The sequence below is a fragment of the Capra hircus genome, chromosome 5 (assembly GCF_001704415.2).
Source record: "Capra hircus breed San Clemente chromosome 5, ASM170441v1, whole genome shotgun sequence".
Classification (NCBI taxonomy): domain Eukaryota; kingdom Metazoa; phylum Chordata; class Mammalia; order Artiodactyla; family Bovidae; genus Capra; species Capra hircus.
In genome coordinates, this window is record NC_030812.1 from 27,859,097 (window position 1) to 27,880,799 (window position 21,703).

A 21,703-nucleotide genomic window follows, 5' to 3' on the forward strand; every position below is an offset into this window, starting at 1 on the left:
TAAAAGAGGAATGTGATTTAAGAATGCTTAAGCTCCTTTCCATCTTGATAATCATGCTCATGGAATAGAAAAGAACCCTATATATGAATGTCATTAACCCATCACCCTTATAATGGCCTTCCAGCTACTGGCTCACAAGCATTTGCCTCAATTTGATTTGGTGAATTAAATAATGGAAACATTTTGTTTTTTTATATTGTTGCAAAACAGCTTTTTAAAATAAAGGTTTAAAACATCTAATTTTTATTTAAAATGGAAAGCAGCATCTAGGCTTGTTATGCAAAAACAGGCAATGTAATAGCACATTAGCAATATTTCAAATCACACCTAATGAACATACTTTCCTTTAACTGTCTCTGCTCTGCACATCTGTTGAAAGTGTGTGAAACTAGATTCAGCAAGGATTTTCTGCCAGGAGCTCATGGGTCTGTGTGTGTGAGAGAGCCTTAACAGTTCTTCATTGGAGGAAGCTGATGGCACTAATACTAGTGAGGTAAGGAGAAAACTGTCAACGTTGCTGGGAACGGGGGCCCTGCCATACCTAACCTGTTGCTGTTCAGTCGCTCAGTCATGTCTGATTCTTTGGGACTCCATGGACTACAGCAAACCAGGCTTCCCTGTCCTTCACTATCTCCCAGAGTTTGCTCAAACTCATGTCCACTGAGTCAGTGATACCATCCAACCATCCTCTGTTGTCCCCTTCGCCTCCTGCCCTCAATCTTTCCCAGCATCAGGGTCTTTTTCAGTGAGCTGGCTCTTCACATCAGGTGGCCAAAGTATTAGAGGTTAAACCTAAAAACCACTTCTTATCAAAGGTAGGGCTGAGATCTTAATGTGTTAAAGAAATTCAGGAGGAGAAATCAGTTCCAATGTAAAGAATCAAGTTAGGCTGTAAGGAAGAAGAGGCTTCAGGGCTAGGCCTGGATGAATCGGAAGAGTGTCACAAAGTGAAGTTAAAGGACAGAGGATATTACAACAGGAGAGAATGAAGACCAGAAGGCAGGGAGGACACCAGGGAAACAGACAGAATAGCTTGCTCCAGCTAAGCATATATGACAGGCATACATGTAAAATACAACTAGATATAAGCCCAACTCTTACCCTGCAGATATTCTAGACGAGGAAATTGAAGCCCAGAGAATTTAAGCGATTTGGCCAAGGGCAGACAAGGGGCAAAGGCAGAACTAAAATGAAGGTTTTTATATTCCCAGTAGGTACTTTTTTCACTGTACCATTCTGCTGGTAAGCTCGGGGATTGATGATTGAAAGGAAAGATAATTTTCCTTTAAAAGTAAAAAAATGTGAAGACGTAGGTTAAGTAAAAGCGTCGTGTGTTAGTCGCTCAGTCTTGTCTGACTCTACGGACTGTAGCCTGCCAGGCTCCTCTGTCCAGGGAGTTCTCCAGGCAAGAATACAGGAGTGGGTAGCCATTCCCTTCTCCAGGGGATCTTCCTGACCCAGGGATTGAACCTGAGTCTCCTGCACGGCAGGCAGATTCTTTATGGTCTGAGCTACCAGGGAAGCTCTGGTTAAATAAATTCCCTCCAACTTACAGGTACAGCTGTACAGTGGCAGCAATACTGACACTGAGCCCAAGTCTCTTGAACAAATTGTCCATGGCTACCAGACTACTTAGAGCTCCTTCACTTGAGAAGGTAAAATAGTGGAGCTAACACAAAGACCCTCCTTCCCCTGAGATGCATGGCATTTCTTAGGACCCATGCTAAGAAGGGGTATTACACCACAGGAATTATCAGGGGTGTGAATGAAAGAGCAGGTTCCCCCCGCCAGCCCATCTCCATATTTGCATGTCTAGTTTCAGAAGAACTGAACCAACTGAGACAGAAGGTCAGTTAATGAACAATTAGAAAAGTGGAAAACTAGAAACATGTTGTAACAAACTGACAGGAGGCACTGGCTTTTGACAAAGTTATTTTACATTATTAAACTTACAAAATGAGGAGGCTGAACTAGATGATGTCTAAGGCCACCATATTCTAATTTTCTATGATTCTAGGTTGACTCCAATTTGCAGGAAAAGACAAGACATGAAAACTTGAAGGTAAACTGAACTTTGGGAAACCATATGTAATTTTTTAATGCAATAGGTATGTACCCTATTTAAAAGCACATAATCAATCCTATAATTTGGATTTTTGTTTATAGGACTTTCTTACAAGAGAGCATATCCACTGAACAAAAAGGATACACATAACAGTCATTGGTTTTCAGGAACAAGAGAAAGAGTAGAAGCTAACTCTGAAGGCCTTCTTTCAACTTAATCCATAGATTTTCTTGCTGCCAACTTAAGAAAGCTCTTAGAAATACACATGGCCATTTAAAATTCAACAAATTGCTATAAGCAAACATGGCCCATTCTTTTTAACTTTGCATAGTATTTCATAAAACAAACAAATCAAGAGTCATTTAACCACTCACTATATAGAAAATGCATAATTTTTAAAAATTCAACAAGTTATTATTAAGAATTGGAGAGTATAGTTTGTAGTGAAGACAGAAAGACTCTGAGCAACAGAGAAAAAGCCCTTGGTTTGATTCACTAAAGAAAGTGTGGAAGGGGGGAAATGAACTGAAATTTTACCTTGATAAAACTTAAGATTCTACAGTATGAAAGAAGGGAAAACAAATAACAAAATTAAGACTTTAATTGACTTTAAAAAATAACAGAAGGAAAACCAAGAACAAAGGCATTCAAGGTCAGTTCAAGTTCCTAAAAATACTTGTTTGTTTTTGCTTGTACATATACTGTATAAATAGTTTCCCCCATAGCTCAGTCGGTAAAGAATCTGCCTGCAATGCAGGAGACCTGGGTTCAATTCCTAGGTCAGTAAGATCCCCTGGAGAAGGAAATGGCTACCCATTCCAGGATTCTTGCCTGGAGAATCCCATGGACAGAGGAGCCCAGCAGGCTACATACAGTCCATGGGGTCACAAGAGTTGGACACGATTTAGTGACTAAACCACCACCACCATACTGTGTAAAGAAACTCTGGAAGATACTACTAACAGTGCTTACCTGTTCAGGGAGGCGGGACATGCACAGATGAGAGACAGGTATAAAGGGGAGACTTTTTACTGAGGTCTTCTTTACTGAAGAGCTTTTACTGCATTTTTAACCATGGAAACATATTACCTACTTTATTTTTTGGCTACACCACACGGCTTATGGGATCTCAGTTCCCCAGCCAAGGATCAAACCCGCACCACCTGCAGCGGAAGCACGGCGCCTTAACCACTGGATCACCAGGAAAGTCCTTGTATCACCTATTTTTAATATTAAATATGTCCTTTAAATTCAATTATTTGCAGGTAGCACTTGAAAAACAAGAAAGAAACACTTTGTTTGGAGACATCCAAAGGGAGTACCAAGAGGCAAAGAATATGCTGTTGCACTGGGAGGGCTGAGACAACTCAGAGAAAGGACGATCTGGACGGTGGAGGGCCATCTGGGGAGGTCAGGTGGAAAGTTAAAGGAACACCACTGTTCAGGGCCCCAAGCAACTCACGACAGCTCGCACCAGTACCAGCTTGTGCAGCAGTACCTTGAAAATGGGACACACATATCTTATGGCCCTGTGTCCCTGGACACTGTCAAGTCTACAATGGGATGAAACCAGAACTTTACTAATAGGGAACTAGCTTTCTTTCATCCTCTAAAATAAAGAGAGAAGGAAATGAGAAACCAGTTTCCATGAGTCCCAAAAATGATCAATGAGGTAGAAAACGAGAACCAAAAAGAAAAAATTAAGAAATCCATTTGTAGCATTAAGCAAGGAGAAGAGATTTTTACTTTGCAGGAATTACTTAAGGCAGCGCTTGAGAAACAAACAGAAAGAATGTCCTCTTAAAGCCATTTCTCTTCTCAGGATGTTTTGGTTTGTGGGTTGATTCCCAGTGTGCTTCCTCGTAGGGGAGACCTTGCTAATTCGGCCCAGTGAAAGGCCTATTTAGTAAGAAGTATTAGTAATGCTGGTGAAGATATGCAAGTGAATTTGAACAAGCCTATTTCTTTAATCAACTGAAGAAGTCTTTATTTAAAAATAAAATCAGTATCTCTCAAGTGCTACTAATTCCCTCTCTTGTCATAGGTGTTTATTTGCTTTATAATAATCATTAAACTAAGCATTTATATTTTATATATATATAAAAGCACTTATATTTTAAGAATTTTTCTGCATGGTGGTGTATTTCAGTTTTGTTTTTTTTTTAAAGAATTTTAAAAACACAATTAAAGTTATCCTTTCCATAAACTATTTACCCTGTGGTGAGGCCAAAGACCAAAATCAGATTTCCTATCATGAAGAGTCAGTCCCCTGCTGGAGTGCCATTAACATCTGGCCTACCCAAAAAGGGGTAGCCATTAGGGCCAGAGACCCACTGTCTTTGGGGCCTCACTTCCAAGTTAGCACCACTGAAGTCTAAGGCATTGGGAATGAAAAGAGGCTGTCTACAGGGCAGGAACCAGGGGAAAAGGCATGCAAAGGAAAACTAGGTTCTGATAATGAACCTAGTTCTCTAATTTTAAGAAAACGAAATTTAATTTGTATCTGAGCTGGAAAAACAAATAGTTCAAATAAAAGCAAAGCGGTTTTAGCCACCTGAAAGGCCAGCGTCCACAGGGCCTTACCTATCGGTTTATTGCCATAAGGCTTCCCTGGTGGCTCAGAGGGTAAAGAGTCTGCCTGCAATGCAGGAGGCCTAGGTTCAGTCCCTGGGTTGGCAAGATCCCCTGGAGAAGGAAATGGCAACCCATTCCAGTACTCGTGCCTGGAAAATCCCGGTCAGGGGAGTCTGGTAGTCTACAGTCCATGGGGTTGCAAAGAGTCGGACTTCCACTTTATTGCCATAGGAGCATTTTCTGAAAAAGTTCTACTAAGACTATGGATGCCAGAGCAGGAAAGAGGAGGGAAATATATCTTAAAATATTTCAAAATTTTACAATCAATGAAATATTCTTCTAAAAACAGCCTAAGATTCCACGTTTCCTTATTCACTAACCCAGATATTTAAACTTTGTCTCCTTCCTCACCCACCTACCCCTATTCAGCAAAGGCCCAGATTAAAAATTTAGATTTTAAAAGAGGGATGAGGAAACAAGGAAATCGAAGACAGTTTATGAAAACTTAGTCCCAGAATTTGACACGTGACAAAGTCCTTAGAAGCCTTGTTCTACTGCTCAGTTCCTAGATGAGACATTTAGGCACAGAGAGGTGAAGTGGCTTACTAAAGGACATGAACTAGTTTTGAGAAGATTTTTTCTTTATTTACTACTTTCCCCCGCCATGAACTATTTGTGGCAGCTTAAAAAACACACATACTAAAAAGATAACTATAAATAATAAACATGGTGAATTATGACAGAGCAAGGATTTCTTCTAATCTAGTACTTTTTATATCATATGATGTTTTGCTCCTTAAACTTTCTAAATTTCCCAGTAGAAGTTATAGGCTACTGATTCTGCTTTGTTCCCAGTAGATAGCTGTTCTGAGCTGCAAGAGAAGTATGCAGGTGAAGGGCCATTTTGTGTAGAAAATTACTCAACTGTTTTTGCCACTCAGAACTAAGATGCCTCCACAACTATAGCTTAATCAAGAGATCTGTTCACCTCAAGTCTTACTTCTGGCCAGTTGTTAAGACAAAGAAACAGAAATTTCTTCCCAAACTTAGACTGAAAGGCAATTTTAGTTAAGGTCAGTTTAGAAGGCAGTTCGGTTAATAAAGGCAGTTAAGCTTTATATTTGTAAATATGTAATTACCCAAAGTCCTTTCCCCCTTCATCTGGAAACACCTATGGATTTAATTCTTTCAATGACACCTGTCAAATGAGGGATCTCTAAAATGCTGTCTGATGTCAGCCTTTAGCATTTATGGCTCACTACTTGGCTTCTGGATTAACTGGGGGCTTTGCTTCTTCACTTGTTGCTTAGCTTCAAAAACATAACCATGAGAAAGAAACCCAAAGTTTTAGTCAAATATGCTAGGGAAATTTGTAACTCTTGGCCAAATGGAGATTAGTATTTCTTTCACTCACACTCCCTACCAGCAGGAATAACAGAACTGATTCTCATGTTAAGAGTCAGTGCTGGCGGAACTCAGACACCTGTGTAACAGGGCCAAAGACCTGGTCTTCTCACTGGCCCAGTTTGGTTTACTCTGTTCTACTGCTGTCCCCAGTGGTTACGGTCTAATGTCACAAAGGAGGCTAGGTTAGAGTACAAATTCATCTGTTACGTTAACAATAGGCTCTGTCGATACTGCAACATCATTTTTATATTTAAAGATAGGATTCTGAATGTGTGTGTGAGCCAAGATTCTACAGGGCTGTACCATCTCTAGTGAGATGCCCTTTTTTCTTGCACTATATCAAACAGTCCCCATTTCATTTATGTAACCCCCTCCCTTTTTTTAAATAAATCTTTTTCTGATTTGACATGGAGCCAAAAACAGAAGCCTTATTAACAGATTGAGAAGACCCACAAATGACTCTTGGTAGCAATTAAACCAAAAAAGCACCCCCATAAACCAGAACTGAAACAAAAGTTTAACTACTTATCCAAACTCTGGCAAAGAGACACAACTCTTTCTCCCCCTCTCCCCTAAGCCTGTTAGGAAAGGGGCATCTGACGCTGCTGCTCCTTCTCCTCCAACTCACTTTCTGCGTCAGATAGTATGGGTCAAAGTCCTCCAGGGGAACCGCGACCAAGCCTTGTGGGATGTCCCCGTAGATGAAAGGCAAACTCTTCCCTGCCTCCAGGTCACTGTTTGGCTTGGGCTTGCTGTCCTCATCGTCCTCCCGATGACTGCCGTCGGCCTTGGGCGGTTTCTTGAGCTTGCTCTCGGCAATGCGCCTCTCGATGTTTGCCAGTGACTCAGGGGTGAAAGGCTTGAAACTATCAGGGCCTGGTGGTGCGAGCAGCCGCGCTGCCATCTTCTCATCCTGCAGCAGCTTCGTTAGTTATGCTGCGTCCAGGACAGGTCAGCTCTGGAAGAAACAGCAACACAGACAGCATTAATCAATCACTACTCTAAAAGGAGGCCAGACCAAACCATCTCACGCTCAACCTCCATTCACAGTCTTTGCAACATGTAGTTTCTTCCATGACACGGTTATTTTTCTCTTCAGAAAATCTGTGACATGAAGGGACAAGGCGATGTTCATAACCACCCACTCAGGGGAATGAGCCGGAGAAGGCAATGGCACCCCACTCCAGTACTCTTGCCTGGAAAATCCCATGGACGGAGGAGCCTGGTAGGCTGCAGTCCATGGGGTCGCTAAGAGTTGGACACGACTGAGCGACTTCACTTTCACTTTTCACTTTCCTGCACTGGAGAAGGAAATGGCAACCCACTCCAGCGTTCTTGCCTGGAGAATCCCAGGGACGGGGGAGCCTGGTGGGCTGCCGTCTCTGGGGTCACACAGAGTCGGACACGACTGAAGCGACGTAGCAGCAGCAGGGGAATGAGCAGCCAAGGAGATCAAAACATGGGAGTCTTCTGGATTGCTAGTTTTTATTACTGACTTAGACACAACTCACCATCAGGGACCAGCTCCAAAGATACGTTCCATACCCTCTATGCTTAAGTGAAAACAGTCAGACAAATACAAGTACTATATGCTATCACTATATGTGGAATCTAAAAATGACAAGAGACTAGAGAATATAACAAAAGAGAAGCAGACTCAAGATACAGAGAAGAAGTCACTGGTTTGCTGTTTAGGTGCTAATTCGTGTCCACCTCTTTTGCGACCCCATGGAATGTAGCCTGCCAGGCACCTCTGTCCATGGGATTTCCCAGGCAAGAATACTAGAGGGGGTTGTCATTTCCTTCTCCAGGGAACCTTCCCGACCCACGGATTGAACCCATGCTTCCTGTATCGGCAAGTGGGTTCTTCACCACTGAGCCTCCAGGGAAGCCCAAACTAGTGGTTACCAGTGAGGAAAGGGGAGGAGGGGGGGGTAATCTAGGGATGAAGAGGTACAAACTATTAGGTGTAAAATAAGCTACAAGGATATACAGGACAACACAGGGAATGTAGCCAATATTTTATAATAACTATAAATGGAATATAACCTTTAAAAACTGTAAATCACAAAATTATATACCTGTAACTTATATAATATTGTACAGCAACTATACTTTAATAAAAAACATAAAAGAGATTTTTCTTATAGACAACATTTAAAAAAAATAAAGATCTATTCCATACTCTCAAGGAACGTCTATTCTAAGTAAATGAGAATATTTAACACTACCCAGAGGTGCACATCCACTCTGGAAATCTGCGCTCAGGTCATCTTCCTCTCCTAGAACTCTGCTCCCTAAAGACCGACTCCTTCTTCCAAGGACCACACAAGGGCACACTGTCACTCTTTCCACATTGCAGCTTCTGAAAACACTGAACCCTTCAAAACTCTGGAGGCACAACATACAGCATAAAAGCACTGCCATGGACTTCGGCTCTTTTGTTTCTAGTTCTTTTTCAATTCACACAGTTTTATAAAAGTCGGTCTGGGATAAAAGTCCAGACCAAGCTGATGGCCAAGCTCATGCCAGAGAAAATCACAAAGCAATTTTCTTCAAGGAGAGGGCAGACATTGCTCCACGCACCTCCCACTCAGCAACAGGAAAGCAAGTGGAGGCGGAATCTTAAGACACTTTCCTCTGAGGCAACAGCCTTGCAGGGTGAACGACAGCAGAAAGGCCCCTGAGCTGGGCTCACGCCAGAAGGGCAGGAAGTGAGAACTGAATCACAATGCAAATTCCCTTCCCAACAGAGAACCTGAAGGAATGCCATACTCGAGCCAACGGTTTCTGAGCAAGGGATCTGAAAAGCCCATTTTCGTGTATGTTTATACAGAGTCCTAGGTTACTGAAATGCACATCTGGGAACAAGGGCTGCCTAGTGTCAAAGCCACAGTGTTACAAAGGCCACAGGCAGGTGAGTCTCCCAGTGAAAGCTCTAGTGGTGCGGTGTTGCTGCTTCTCCCTTTCATCCTGTGAGCTCTACAGACTATCCAGGAAATTGTCTTGAAAGGCCAAAGACTGTTCCTTTCCTCCTGCTTAGCCCTTAGGGTCCTCTTCAAGGTAAGTATCCATAAAACTTGAGGCTCCTCAAGAGAACAGTAGTAGAGTTATCTCTAAATAATTTGGCAGTGAGATACCCAAGGGCTCTTTTCATATTACAAATACACCTGCTGCTGCTGCTAAGTCGCTTCAGTCGTGTCCGACTCTGTGCGACCCCATAGACGGCAGCCCATCAGGCTCCCTCGTCCCTGGGATTCTCCAGGCAAAAACACTGGAGTGGGTTGCCATTTCCTTCTCCAATGCATGAAAGTGAAAAGTCAAAGTGAAATCGCTCAATCGTGTCCAACTCTTTGTGATCCCATGGACCGCAGCCCACCAGGCTCCTCCATCCATGGGATTTTCCAGGCAAGAGTACTGGAGTTGGGTGCCACTGCCTTCTCCGCAGAGAGCCCCAATTCTCCAATGGTGGTGAGGTGGTGGTGACATTTTCCAAAGGCAGTGCATGGTATCCATGCAGGCTGATCAGCTCACTGGGCTACAGACTGGCACCAGGGAGGCCAGAACCACAAGTTCGCTCCCACTGCACGCACACAAAACGCCGTCCCACAGATGGTGGGATCAAAGAAATCATTTCATGTATGAGGCATGGGATTTTAGAGCTGCGAGGGATTTTATATATCCAGACCATTTCAAGAATTAGGAAACTTGCAGTCAAAAGAGATGAAACAATTTGCCCAAAGTCACATGGCCAGGGGAAAAAAAAAAAATCACAAAGAACTCTGACTTTTCCTACTCATACTTCTTTTCTAATGACAAGTATCAGTTGCCCATCTTCTGATCCTACTCTGACTCCCACTATTCCTCAACAGGAATAAGCTGGTTCAAGCAAATCACAGGCTAATGCCAATGGTTCTACTGATCTAAGACTTTACTCATATTGTTTTCCCCAAACTTAAAATTCCTTTCCTCTTATCAGTCCCCGAAGTGCCTTACTCCTCCAGAGAACCTTCCCATCAGCTCCAGGCTTTACTAATTTTTTTCCATGTGTGAACTCCTACAGCTTTGTCATGATCTCAGCTAACATTCATCACATGTTTGCTATGTTCAGGTATTGTTCCAAGCACCTTGCTTGTATTAAGTCATTTAATCTCCAGGAAAAACTCTAAGGTAGATATTATTATGGTCCCTATTTAACAGATGAGGAAAAAGAGGCAGAGACCTAACTAACATAACTCGTCCAAAGCTACACAGCTGAAAAACAACAAAGTCAGGATTCAAGACATCCTATTCACATTTGTTTTGGCTCTCCGTTATTAATCACTTGCACTATATAAATCCTCAGAGGGCTTGAGGGGTATCTTAAACTTCTTTTGTATCCTTTTCACAGAGAATAAGATTATGCCTGGAACCCATAACTGGTCCAATACCTGGGACTCCTCGGCTTCCATAGCCACACTCATTCTCAACCTTGGGTCACCCTCGGTTTCTCTTAGACGGCAAGGAATACTGCAAAAGGAAGTCACTGCAGATGCTGACAAATTCTTGTGACCTGACTGCACACACCTGGGTTCTTCCCAGGTAATGCCATCCTACAAGAAGTCCTCTGCCTTTGCCTTTGTTTACCCCTGCCTTCTCCAAGACCAGGTTCCCTCAATGATCCCCGCTCTCCATCACAGTCTCAATCTCTGCTTCTCCTCTCCTACTTCTGTGTGTTCTCCCCTTATATCTTCACATCCCCCCACCCCCCTTCATTTGGCTTACGTGATCCTGGTCCTCTTCTGATACGCTGGTTCTATCCACAACCGCAGCCTCTTCGTCCTCTACCACACCCTTCTTCTCCAAGGGCGGGCTTTCTACAATCTCTCTGCATCTCTCCTCCTTTGAGGGAGCTCATCTACTCCAAATGATCTCTTTTCAGATTTCTGTCCCCAGCCCTGATTGCTCTTCTGGGCCCCGCAACTGCCTGTCACCACTTCACAATTAAAGCATTTGAAACCACTCATCCTTTTACTTCCAAAACCTGGCTTTCCTAATTCTGTTACTGGACCATCATCTCTCCAGCCATCTAGTGTGGAACCTCAGTCCTCTTTGCCCTGTCATCCTTACCTTGACCAATCAGTCATCAGCCTCACTAAGTCTTTCTTCTTCCTTCAGAGTTTCCATTTTCAACCTAATTCAGGTCCTACTGCAATACCGTCCCACCTGTGGACCAGTCCTCAGTCCACTAGGCACATCTCCAAAGATCTGTTTCCCTAAAACTCTGCTTCCGTTAATGTCATTTCCCTCCCTTGAATCTAGTGGAGTTACAGAACAGAATCCAAACTCCTGCCATTTCACTGCCATTCAAGGTTTCTGCAGACTTACACTTCTCAAATACTCACCTACAACTTTATACTTCTCAAACACCCTTTTATGCTGCTTCCCTACTCTGGTGACTCATTTTTGTTTTAATTTTCTAGTTTTCTTTCTTTTTTTTAAGGTAGGACAATAAAGTATACAAATCTTAAGTGCACAGATTGGTTATTTTGTAACATGTATATTAGGTATTAATATGTGTATACCACATAATAATATAATATCTGTGTAACCACCACTCAGATTAAGATACAGAAGATTTATTCCCAGCTCCCTAAATGGCTCTCTTGTGCTCCCCTATCAATAACCACTGTGACCATCCCTGCCCAGCAGAAGCTATTCTGACATACATCATCATAGATTAGCTTGACTTTAGTAGAATATAACATACTCTTCAAACCTCGGGTTTCTTTCTGTGAAATTTACCTTTGTGTGGTGTGGCAGTGTTCATTCTTTTTACTGCTCTATAGTATTCCACCTAAGAATACAGCACAATTTATTCGTCTATTCTACTCTTGTAGACATTTGGGCTGTTTACAGTTTCAGTCCATCGTAAGTAAAAACTGCTCAGAGCCTTTCTGGGCATGCCTCTTGGGAGCTACACGTGCTCCTCTCTTTCCAGCATACAGGAGGGAGTGGAATACTGGGCTCAGAAGAGGGCATGTGTTTATTCAGCTTTAGTGACACTTCAACCAGCAAGACAAGAGGGTTCCAGTTGCTGCACATCCTCACCAACACTGAGAAATGACAGTCCCCTTAATTTTATCCAGTTCTAGTGAACATATATATAATGATATCTTACGGTTTGTTTTTTTTTTTAAACTTCATGAGGTGAAATTAACCACTTTAAAGGGAACAACTCAGTGGCAGTTAATACACACACAACCACCGCCTCTGCATGCGTGCTAAGCCACTTCAGTCGTATCCGACTCTTTGAGACCTTATGGACTGTAGCCCACCAGGCTCCTCTGTCCATGCGATTCTCCAGGCAAGAATACTGGAGTGGGTTGCCATGCCCCTCTCCAAGGGATCTTCCTGACCCAGGGATCGAACCTGCGTCTCTTATGTCCCCTGCATTGGCAGGAGGGTTCCTTTTTTTTTTTTTTTCAATTATTTTAATTGAAGGGTAATTGCTTTACAATATTGTGATGGTTTTTGCCATACATCGACATGAATCAGCTACAGGTGCACATATGTCCCCCCATCCTGAACCCTCCACCCACCTCCCTCCCCACCCCATCCCTCTGGGTTGTCCCAAAGCACCAGCTTTGAGTGCCCTGCTTCATGCACTGAACTTGCACTGGTCATCTATTTTACATATGGTAATACACGTTTCAAGGCTATTCTCTCAAATTATCCCACCCTCGCTTTCTCCCACGTGGTCCAAAAGTCTGTTCTTTACATCTGTGTCTTTTTTTCTTTTTAATTTTTTATTGAAGGATAACTGCTTTACAGAATTTTGTTGTTTTCTGTCAAACCTCAACATGAGTCAGCCACAGGTATACACATATCCCCTCCCTTTGGAAGCTCCTTCCCATCTCCCTCCCCATCCCACCCCTCTAGGTTGATACAGAGCCCGTTTGAGTTTCCTGAGTCATACAGCAAATTCCTGTTGCCAATCTACTTTACACATGGCAATGTAAGTTCCCATGTTACTGTTTCCATACATCTCACCCTCTCCTCCCCTCTCCCCATGTCCATAAGTCTATTCTGTATGTCTGTTGCTGCCTTGTAAATAAATTTTTCAGTACCATTTTTCTAGATTCCATATATGTGCATTAGAACACAATATTTATCTTTCTCGTTCTGATTCACTTCACTCTGTATAATAGGTTCTAGGTTCATCCACCTCATTAGAACTGACTCAAATGTGTTCCTTTTTATGGCTGAGTAATATTCCATTGTGTACATGTACCACAACTTCTTTATCCATTCATCTGTCTTTGGACATCTAGGTTGCTTCCATGTTCTAGCTGTTGTAAATAGTGCTGCAATGAACAATGGGATACATGTGCCTTTTTCAATTTTGGTTTCCTCAGGGTATATGCCTAGGAGTGGGATTGCTGTGTCCTGTGGTGGTTTTATTCCTAGTTTTTTAAGGAATCTCTGTACCATCTTCCATAGTGGCTGTGTCAGTTTACATTCCCACCAACAGTGCAAGAGTGTTCCTTTTTCTCCACACCCTCTCCACCATTTACTGTTTGTAGACTTTTTGATGATGGCCATTCTGACCAGTGTGAGGTGATATCTCATTGTGGTTTTGATTTGCATTTCTCTAATAATGAGTGATCTTGAGCATCTTTCATGTCTTTGTTAGCCATCTGTATGTCTTCTTTGGAGAAATGTCTGTTTAGGTCTTTCCCTCACTTTTTGATTAGGTTGTTTTTCTGGCATTGAGTTGTATGAGCTGCTTGTATATTTTGGAAATTAATCCTTTGTCAGTTGTTTCATTTGCTATTATTTTCTCCCGTTCCGAGGGTTGTCTTTTCACCTTGCTTATAGTTTCCTTTGCTGTGCAAACGCTTTTAAGTTTAATCAGGTCCCATTTGTTTACTTTTGGTTTTATTTCTGTTATTCTAGGAGGTGGGTCATAGAGGATCTTGCTTCGATTCATGTCATCGAGTGTTCTGCCTATGTTTTCCTCTAAGAGTCTTATAGTTTCTGGTCTCACATTTAGGGCTTTAATCTATTTTGAGTTTACCTTTGTGTATGGTGTGAGGAAGTGTTCTAACTTCATGCTTTCACATGCAGCTGTCCAGTTTTCCCAGCACCATTTATTGAAGAGTCTGTCTTTGTCCCATTGTATATTCTTGCATCCTTTGTCAAAAATTAGGTACCCACAGGTGCATGGGTTTATTTCTGGGCTTTCTATCTTGTTCCATTGGTCTATATTTCTGTTTTTGTGCCAATACCATACTGTCCTGATGACTGCAGCTTTGTAGTATAATCTGGAGTCAGGAAGGTTGATTCCTCCAGCTCCATTCTTCTTTCTCAAGACATCTGTGTCTCTTTTGCTGCCTTGCATATAGGATTGTCATTATCATCCTTCTAAATTCCATATATATGCATTAATATACAGTACTGGTGTTTCTCTGACTTACTTCACTCTGTATAATAGGCTCCAGTTTCATCCATCTCATTAGAACTGACTCAAATGCATTCCTTTTAATGGCTGAGTAATATTTCATTGTGTATATGTACCACCACTTCCTTATCTCTTGGTCTGATGGACATCTAGGTTGTTTCCATGTCCTAGCTATCACAAACAGGCTGCCAACAAACATTGGGGTACATGTGTCTCTTTTAATTCTGGTTTCCTCGGTGTGTACGCCTAGCAGTAGGATTGCTAGACTGTACGGCAGTTCTATTTTTAGATTTTTTAGGAATCTCCACACTGTTCTCCATAGTGGCTGTACCAGTTTGCATTCCCACCAACAGTGTAAGAGGGTTCCCTTTTCTCCACACTCTCTAGCATTTATTGTTTGTAGACTTTTTGATTGGAAAAGGCAATGGCGGTGGCCATTCTGACCAGCGTTGAGTTACTACCTATCGTGATTTTGATTTGCATTTCTCTAATGATGAGTGATGTTGAGCATCTTTTCATTTGTTTATTAGCCATCTGCATGTCTTCTTTGGAGAAATGTCTGTTTTGCCCACTTTTTGTTTGGGTTGTTCATTTTTCTAGTATTGAGTTATATGGAGTGCTTATATATTTTGAAGATTAATTCTTTGTCAGCTGTTTTACTTGTTATTTTCTCCCATTCTGAAGGCTACCTGTTCACCTTGCTTATAGTTTCCTTCATTGTGCAAAAGCTTTTAAGTTAAATTAGGTCCCATTTGTTTATTTTTGTTTTAATTTTCATTACTGTGGGACGTGGGTCATAGAGGATCTTGCTGTGACTTATGTCAGACAGTGTTCTGCCTATGTTTTCCTCTAGGAGTTTTATAGTTTCTGGTCTTACATTTAGATCTTTAATCCATTTTGAGTTTATTTTTGTGTATGGTGTTAGAAAGTGTTCTAGTTTCATTCTTTTACACGTGGTTGACCAGTTTTCCCAGCACCACTGGGAGGTGGGTTCTTTACCACTAGCAAACATTTCCATCACTTCAAAGTAAAACCATTTACTCGTTAATCAATTTTCCTCCATCCCTCTTCCCTATACCAACCAAACCCCACCCTCCTCAGCTTTTGGCAAGCATGGTTTCTATAATCTACTGATTGATCTACTCTGGAAATTCATATAAATGGAATCATACAGTATGTAACCTTTCGTGTCTGGCTCCTTTCATTCACACTTAGCATGTACCAGTACTTCACTCCTTTCTATGGATGAATAATGTTTCATTACATGTATGTATCATAATTTATTCATTCATCCATCCACTGAGGAACAACCAGGAGGGGTTCTTTCCACTTCTTGATTACTGTGAATAGAACATGCACATGTACTTATTTTAGTCCCTGTTTTTAGTTCTTTCAAGTATATACCTTTAGGAGTAAAAGTGCAGGGTCATATGGTAACTCTGTATTTTACTTTTTGAGGAAACACCAAACCGTTTTTCCACAGAGGCGAAACCATTCTGCATTCTCACCCAGCAAGGTTCCAATTTCTTTACATCTTAGCCAACACATATTTTCCTTTACTTTTTTTTTCTTAACAGCCATCTTAGTGGATATGAAGTGGTAGCTCATTGTGGTTTTGATTTGCATTTTCCTAATGACTAATGATGTTGAGCAGTTCTTTGTGTGTTTGTTAGCTCACTGGAGTTTTAACTTGCTTTTCTATGATGATGATGCTGAACACCTTTTCATATGTTTATTGACCATTTAGATAATCTCCCTTGTGGAATAACAGTTTAAGTGTTTGCCCAGTTTCTTCTACTGAGTCATCTGCACTTTTCTATTTATTTCATTTTTTATTTATTTGTGGGAGTTCTCTGTACATCCTGCATACAGGTCTCTTGTCAGATATATTTCAAATATTTTTCTTGTTCTTACTTTCTTAATGGTGTCTTTTGATAAGAAGTAGTTCTTAATTTTATTGAAATTCAATCTATCAATCTTCCCTTTCATGTGTGTGTGTTTTTGATGCTATTGTTGTTATAAGAAATCTTTTTTTTAATCCCAAGGTCATGCATCAACAAGCTTACAATTTCTTCTAGAAGCTGTATTGTTTTACCTTCTTATTCAGACTTCATATAATTTAGAATTGATTTTTGTATATTGTGTGAGATAGAGGTCAAGGTTCATTTTTTCCCCCCCTACATGGATATTCAACTGACTCAGCATCACTTACTTGTCTGATTATTGTTGTTTTCATTGACTCCGAAACACACTTTCATTTTCTTATTTTAAATCTCCTAAACTCTTTCTTTCCTTCTCATCTAAATTCTGTTCATCTATAAAACCAGCTTAAATTCCTCCTCCTTCTGAGGAATAAAAATAAAAATGAACTTTGTAGGTTTAGAAGGTAATTGGAGACCATTTAGCCCAACTTTCTTTAACTTCACAGATAAAAAAATTAAACAGTAAGTTATGGAACTGCTCATCAATTGGTGACAGATGCAGAGCGAGGGCACAGGTCTGGCCTCCAGTATAAGGCTCTCTTCACTATGCCACACCGTCTCTGAGGCAATGCACCTCACCCATCATAAAAATAAGCACAAGTTTTAGCCCCGAGAGCTCTGAAAGAGACTGAACCAGACTCAAACTTGGTAGAGATCGGTGATTAGGGCTCCCTTCTGTTGGTCATCCAGGAGTATGAAGACCTTAAAACATCAGTTGTAGGCTGAAAACACACAAATAAAGGTGGCTCTGAAGAAAAGGGGGCAGAAAAGGGAAAGAAACTGGCCCTGGAGTTAGGCTATGACATAGATGAAGGAAGAGAAGTCACCGAGGAGGAGTTGCTGAGGGAAACACTACAGGCACGGGTACACAACAAGGATCAAACAGCAAGGAGTATTAAACACTCGTCCCAGGACTTCCTGGTGGTGTAGCAGTCAAGAATCCGCCTGCCAACCCAGGGGACGTGGGTTCGATCCCTGGTCAGGGAAGATCCCACATGCAGCGGGGCAACTAAGCCCATGCGCCGCAACTACCGAAGCCCACTACCGAAGCCCACGTGCCTAGAGCCTGTGCTCCCCAACAAGGGAAGCCACCGCAATGAGAAGCCTGCCCACCCCCTCCCCCTGCAGCAGCTAGAGAAAGCCCAGGCGGAGCAACGAAGACACAGAACAGCCAAAAAAAAAAATCTTAAAAAAACTTTCTCAGACCTAAGAAAGAACAAATCGGAGGGCTCATACTTTTTGATATCAAAAATTATTACAAAGTTACAGAACCAAAGCAGTGTGGTGCTGGCATAAAGACAGACATATAAACCAATGTAATACATTAGACAGCCCAGAAGCAAATCCTCACACATATGGTCAAATGATGTTCAAAAAGAGTGCCAAGACCATTCATTGGGGGAAAGGACAGTCAACAAATGGTGCTGGGAAAATCCAATACCCAATGCAAAAGAATAAAGTTGGACTCTCACCTTACTATACCATATATAAAAATTAACTCAAAATGGATCAAATATCAAAATGTAAGAGCTAAATATATAAAACTCTTTAGAAGAAAACACAGGGGGAAAGCTTCATAAAGTTGAATTTGTCAATGATTTCTTGCATATGAAACCAAAAGCAGAGCAACAAAAGAAAAAATGGATTTATTGTGTATCATCAAAATTAAAAACCTTTCTGAATCAAAGGACACAAGAGAGAAAAGGCAACACACGGAACGAGAGAAAATATCTGCAAATCATGTATTTCATAAGGGATTAATACTCAGGATACATAAAGAGTTCCTATAACTCAGAAACAACGAAAAACCAAACTAATTAAAAAATGGGGACCGATGACTTGAATAGACATTTCTCTGAAAAAGATATACAAATGGACAATAACCACATGAAAAGATGTTCAACATCACTAATCATTAGGCAAATGCAAATCAAAACCCCAATGAGATACCACTTCAAACTCATTAAGATGGATATTATGAAAATAACAAGCATTAGAAAATGTGGAGAAACTGGAACCCGTGTGCTGTTAATGGAAACAGTATGATGTATCCTCAAAAAATTAAACAGAATTGCCATAAGATTCAGCAATCCCACTTTTAGGTACATATCCAAAAGAACTGGAAGCAGGGATTCAAACAAATATTTATAGGCTCGTGTTAACAGCAGCAGTATTCACAATAGCCAAAAGGTGGAATCAACACAAACATCAATAGGCAGATGAATGGATAAACAAAATGGGCTACAGATGTACAATGGCATATTATTCAGCCTTAAAAAAGGAAGGAAATTCTGACATATGCTACAACAAGAATGAACCTTGACGCCAGTATGCTAAGTAAAATAAACTAGACATGAAAGGACAAATATTGTATGATTCCACTTGATATTCGGTACCTATAATCAAACGCATAGAGACAAGAAGTAGAATAGTGGTTACGAGGAGCTGGGGAGAGGAAGCAAGGGGGTTATCGTGTAATGAGTACAGGGTTTCAGTTTGGGATGACAGAAAAGTTCTGAAGACGGATAGAAGTGATAGTTGCACAACAAAGTGAATAAGCTCAAGTCTGCTGAGTTGTGCACTTAAATGGTTAAAAAGGAAAGTTTTACATTTTGTATATTTTACCATTTTTAAAGAGAAAAAAACTGAAACATTTACTATACCCCTATTATATGCCAGAAACTATACTGCTGATCAATATAGATCCTTGTCTTCAGGGACCTTTAAAGTCTTCAGAGGCAGAAGACAAGTAAACAGCAAAGTACAATAAGATAAATCCAACAGGCTTCCAAAGACAAGCAAGACATCTAATCTAGTTCAGAGAGATCAGGGAACGTTTCCGGCGATGAGTGACATCTTAGCTAAAGCCCAAGGCTGGTGAAGCAGAAGATGGCAGGAAAATGGTTACAGCGTTGCAGGAAGGAAAACAGCATATGCAGACCACAGACAAGGGAGACCGGGCCCCTTAGGTGCTGCGTAAGCGTTCAGCGTAACTGGCCTTTAGAAAACTAACAGCAGGTAAACGGGTGTCTATCAGGGAGGCACAATCATGATCATGTGAACTGGTTTTGATTTTATCCCAAAGGCAATATGAAGATCCTGGAGGTTAAACGACTTGATCAAAGCTACACTTTAGGAAGATTATTCCAGCTACAGTGCAAAGAATGAGGCAGGCAGGGGGAGAAGAGGTGGAGGTGGGGCAAGATCAGAATGAAGACGACCAGGTAGAAGACTGCTGAAGCAGTTCAGCTGAGGGAAAACGAAGGCCTGAACCAGGCAGCAGCAACAGGGGTTACGCACAGAATGGAAGGTCAACTAACCGAAGTGGGAGGTAAGGCAGAAGGAAAATTAAGAGGCCCAGATTTTTGCCAAGGGCAATGCAAGGTAGTAAAATTCAGAGACAGGGAGTAAGATGTGATGCACAGCTCTGGGCTTAAGATTATGACTTCACTTTTAACATGGGGAGTTTCAGTTGCTTTATGGAGGCTCTGAAGAGCCAGGAGATATGTGGTTCTGAAGTTCAAGGGAAAGACTTTAGGGACAAGAGCTGAAAGGAGAGAAGCAGCTTGGGACACAACTATAGCTAGACTCTGAGGACTGCCAGCCAGTCTTTGCAAGTTGATATATAGCTCACTTGGAATGAGCCAGAGGAGCAGCTCTGCACTGGGAGGAAGGTGGGCGGCTCTTATCACAGGAGAAGAGAGAAAAGCAGCCAGATGGACAGAGTTTACACTGTCCCCACTCCCTGGACCCCCCCTTCCTCCAATGACAACTAGATGCTAGGCGGCCAATTTTCTCCTTTGTCACGTACAGATTTCATTTTGGAAAATCCTGTAACAATTCTAGACATTGAAATAAAAGCAATTTAGTCAAATCTTAATTTTACTCATTTGAAACAGATAACATTACAGTCCTAAGGCCTTTCTTGATAACATCAAAATCTGGTTTTCCCTCCTAAAATACCTTCTGACCCATCCCTACCCTCAGTGAATGTCAGCACCCATGCTAACTGATAGCTGCCCTGTGCATTCTTCTGCCTCACAGGTTTTCTACCTTGTGAAGCCACTTCAAAGTTTGTTCTTCTTAAGCCTCACACCCACCCAACTTTCCCAAAGCTGAGCTATTTGACTATGATTCTCAATAAGTGGTCTCTTCCTAATCCTTGTAGGAGAGTCACTCTCGGCTCGTTTACGTCTGTCCTCCTGCAGACACCCAAGATCTTGTTTACAGAATATTTTGAAAGAGGCCTAATATGGATATAAAGTTAAGATTAACCATCATAAGTAAGTAACTCTATCAGGAGGTACATTTGAAGCACAGACTTGAGTACTTGAATATTTGATCTAAAAATGCTTTTAAATGAAGTCAAAGTCAACGATTACAATGATCTTAAATGGAACCAAAAGTTCCTCTGAGCAGGTTCCATCAGCCCAAAATGAAGTCAGATCTCCTCCTTGTCTATGTAGCCATACAACTATCAAGCCTAGCCTTCCATCTGCTTCTCAATAAATAGCCCAAGCAAGAGGTCATTAGACTTCCATCTCCCTGGCTCTGCTGACACTACAAGTCACATTTTTCCTCAAGTTTATCACCTATTCCCCAACACCAGCTTTCTTTTTCTCAAATTTAACCGTCCTTCCCTGTTCGTCTAGTTTATTCCACAAGGTACGGGAGCCTTCGCCTTTCCATCCCTTTGTAGACTGTGGTTGTCACCCTCTCATCTATTGCCATCCTCTTCACAAGTCTCCTGATTCAAGTTGTTCGAGGCAAACAATTTTTCTTGCCTATTGCTTTATAACCGAAAAGGGTTTTCGTGATCTGTGGTTCTCTACTTCTTTTTGCCTCAATTCCAACACGCACATTAGTTTTTATCCTCAGTATCCTATGAATCTTTTTCGCAGTAATATTGAGACTGCCCTCTCACCTATGTGGTCCCTATCTCCCGTCCCCATGCAGTTGTTTAAAGAGAGCAGATGTCTTATTTTCCACTAGATTGTCTCCACGTATTCCAGAGAACTAAATGACTGACATATGCTTAACACTGAGGAAAGAAATCTCAATTAACAGGCGTTCCTACCCCAAGGGAAGACCAAAGCGTTTAAGCAGCCATATTTTATCTCAAGTATCTAAGGCAGGCTCCTCGGTACAACTCCAGAGCTTGGATGAGAAATGTTCACTTTATACCATCTCCCATAAAGATCTGCTGGGCGTGGTGGAGACAGGAAAACCCCT

General features: G+C 41.5%; 1 protein-coding gene across 5 annotated transcripts in view; it reads right to left on the reverse strand.

Annotated features, from left to right (window-relative positions):
• SCN8A (sodium voltage-gated channel alpha subunit 8) overlaps positions 1-21,703 on the reverse strand; it is a 200,564-nt gene that overhangs the window by 120,478 nt on the left and 58,383 nt on the right. For all 5 annotated transcript variants that reach the window (XM_018047744.1, XM_018047746.1, XM_018047747.1 and 2 more), the window contains exon 2: positions 6,675-7,004. In XM_018047744.1, coding sequence (XP_017903233.1) covers positions 6,675-6,950 — 276 coding nt within the window. In that variant the 5' untranslated portion in view covers positions 6,951-7,004. The remainder of the gene's footprint in view (positions 1-6,674; positions 7,005-21,703) is intronic.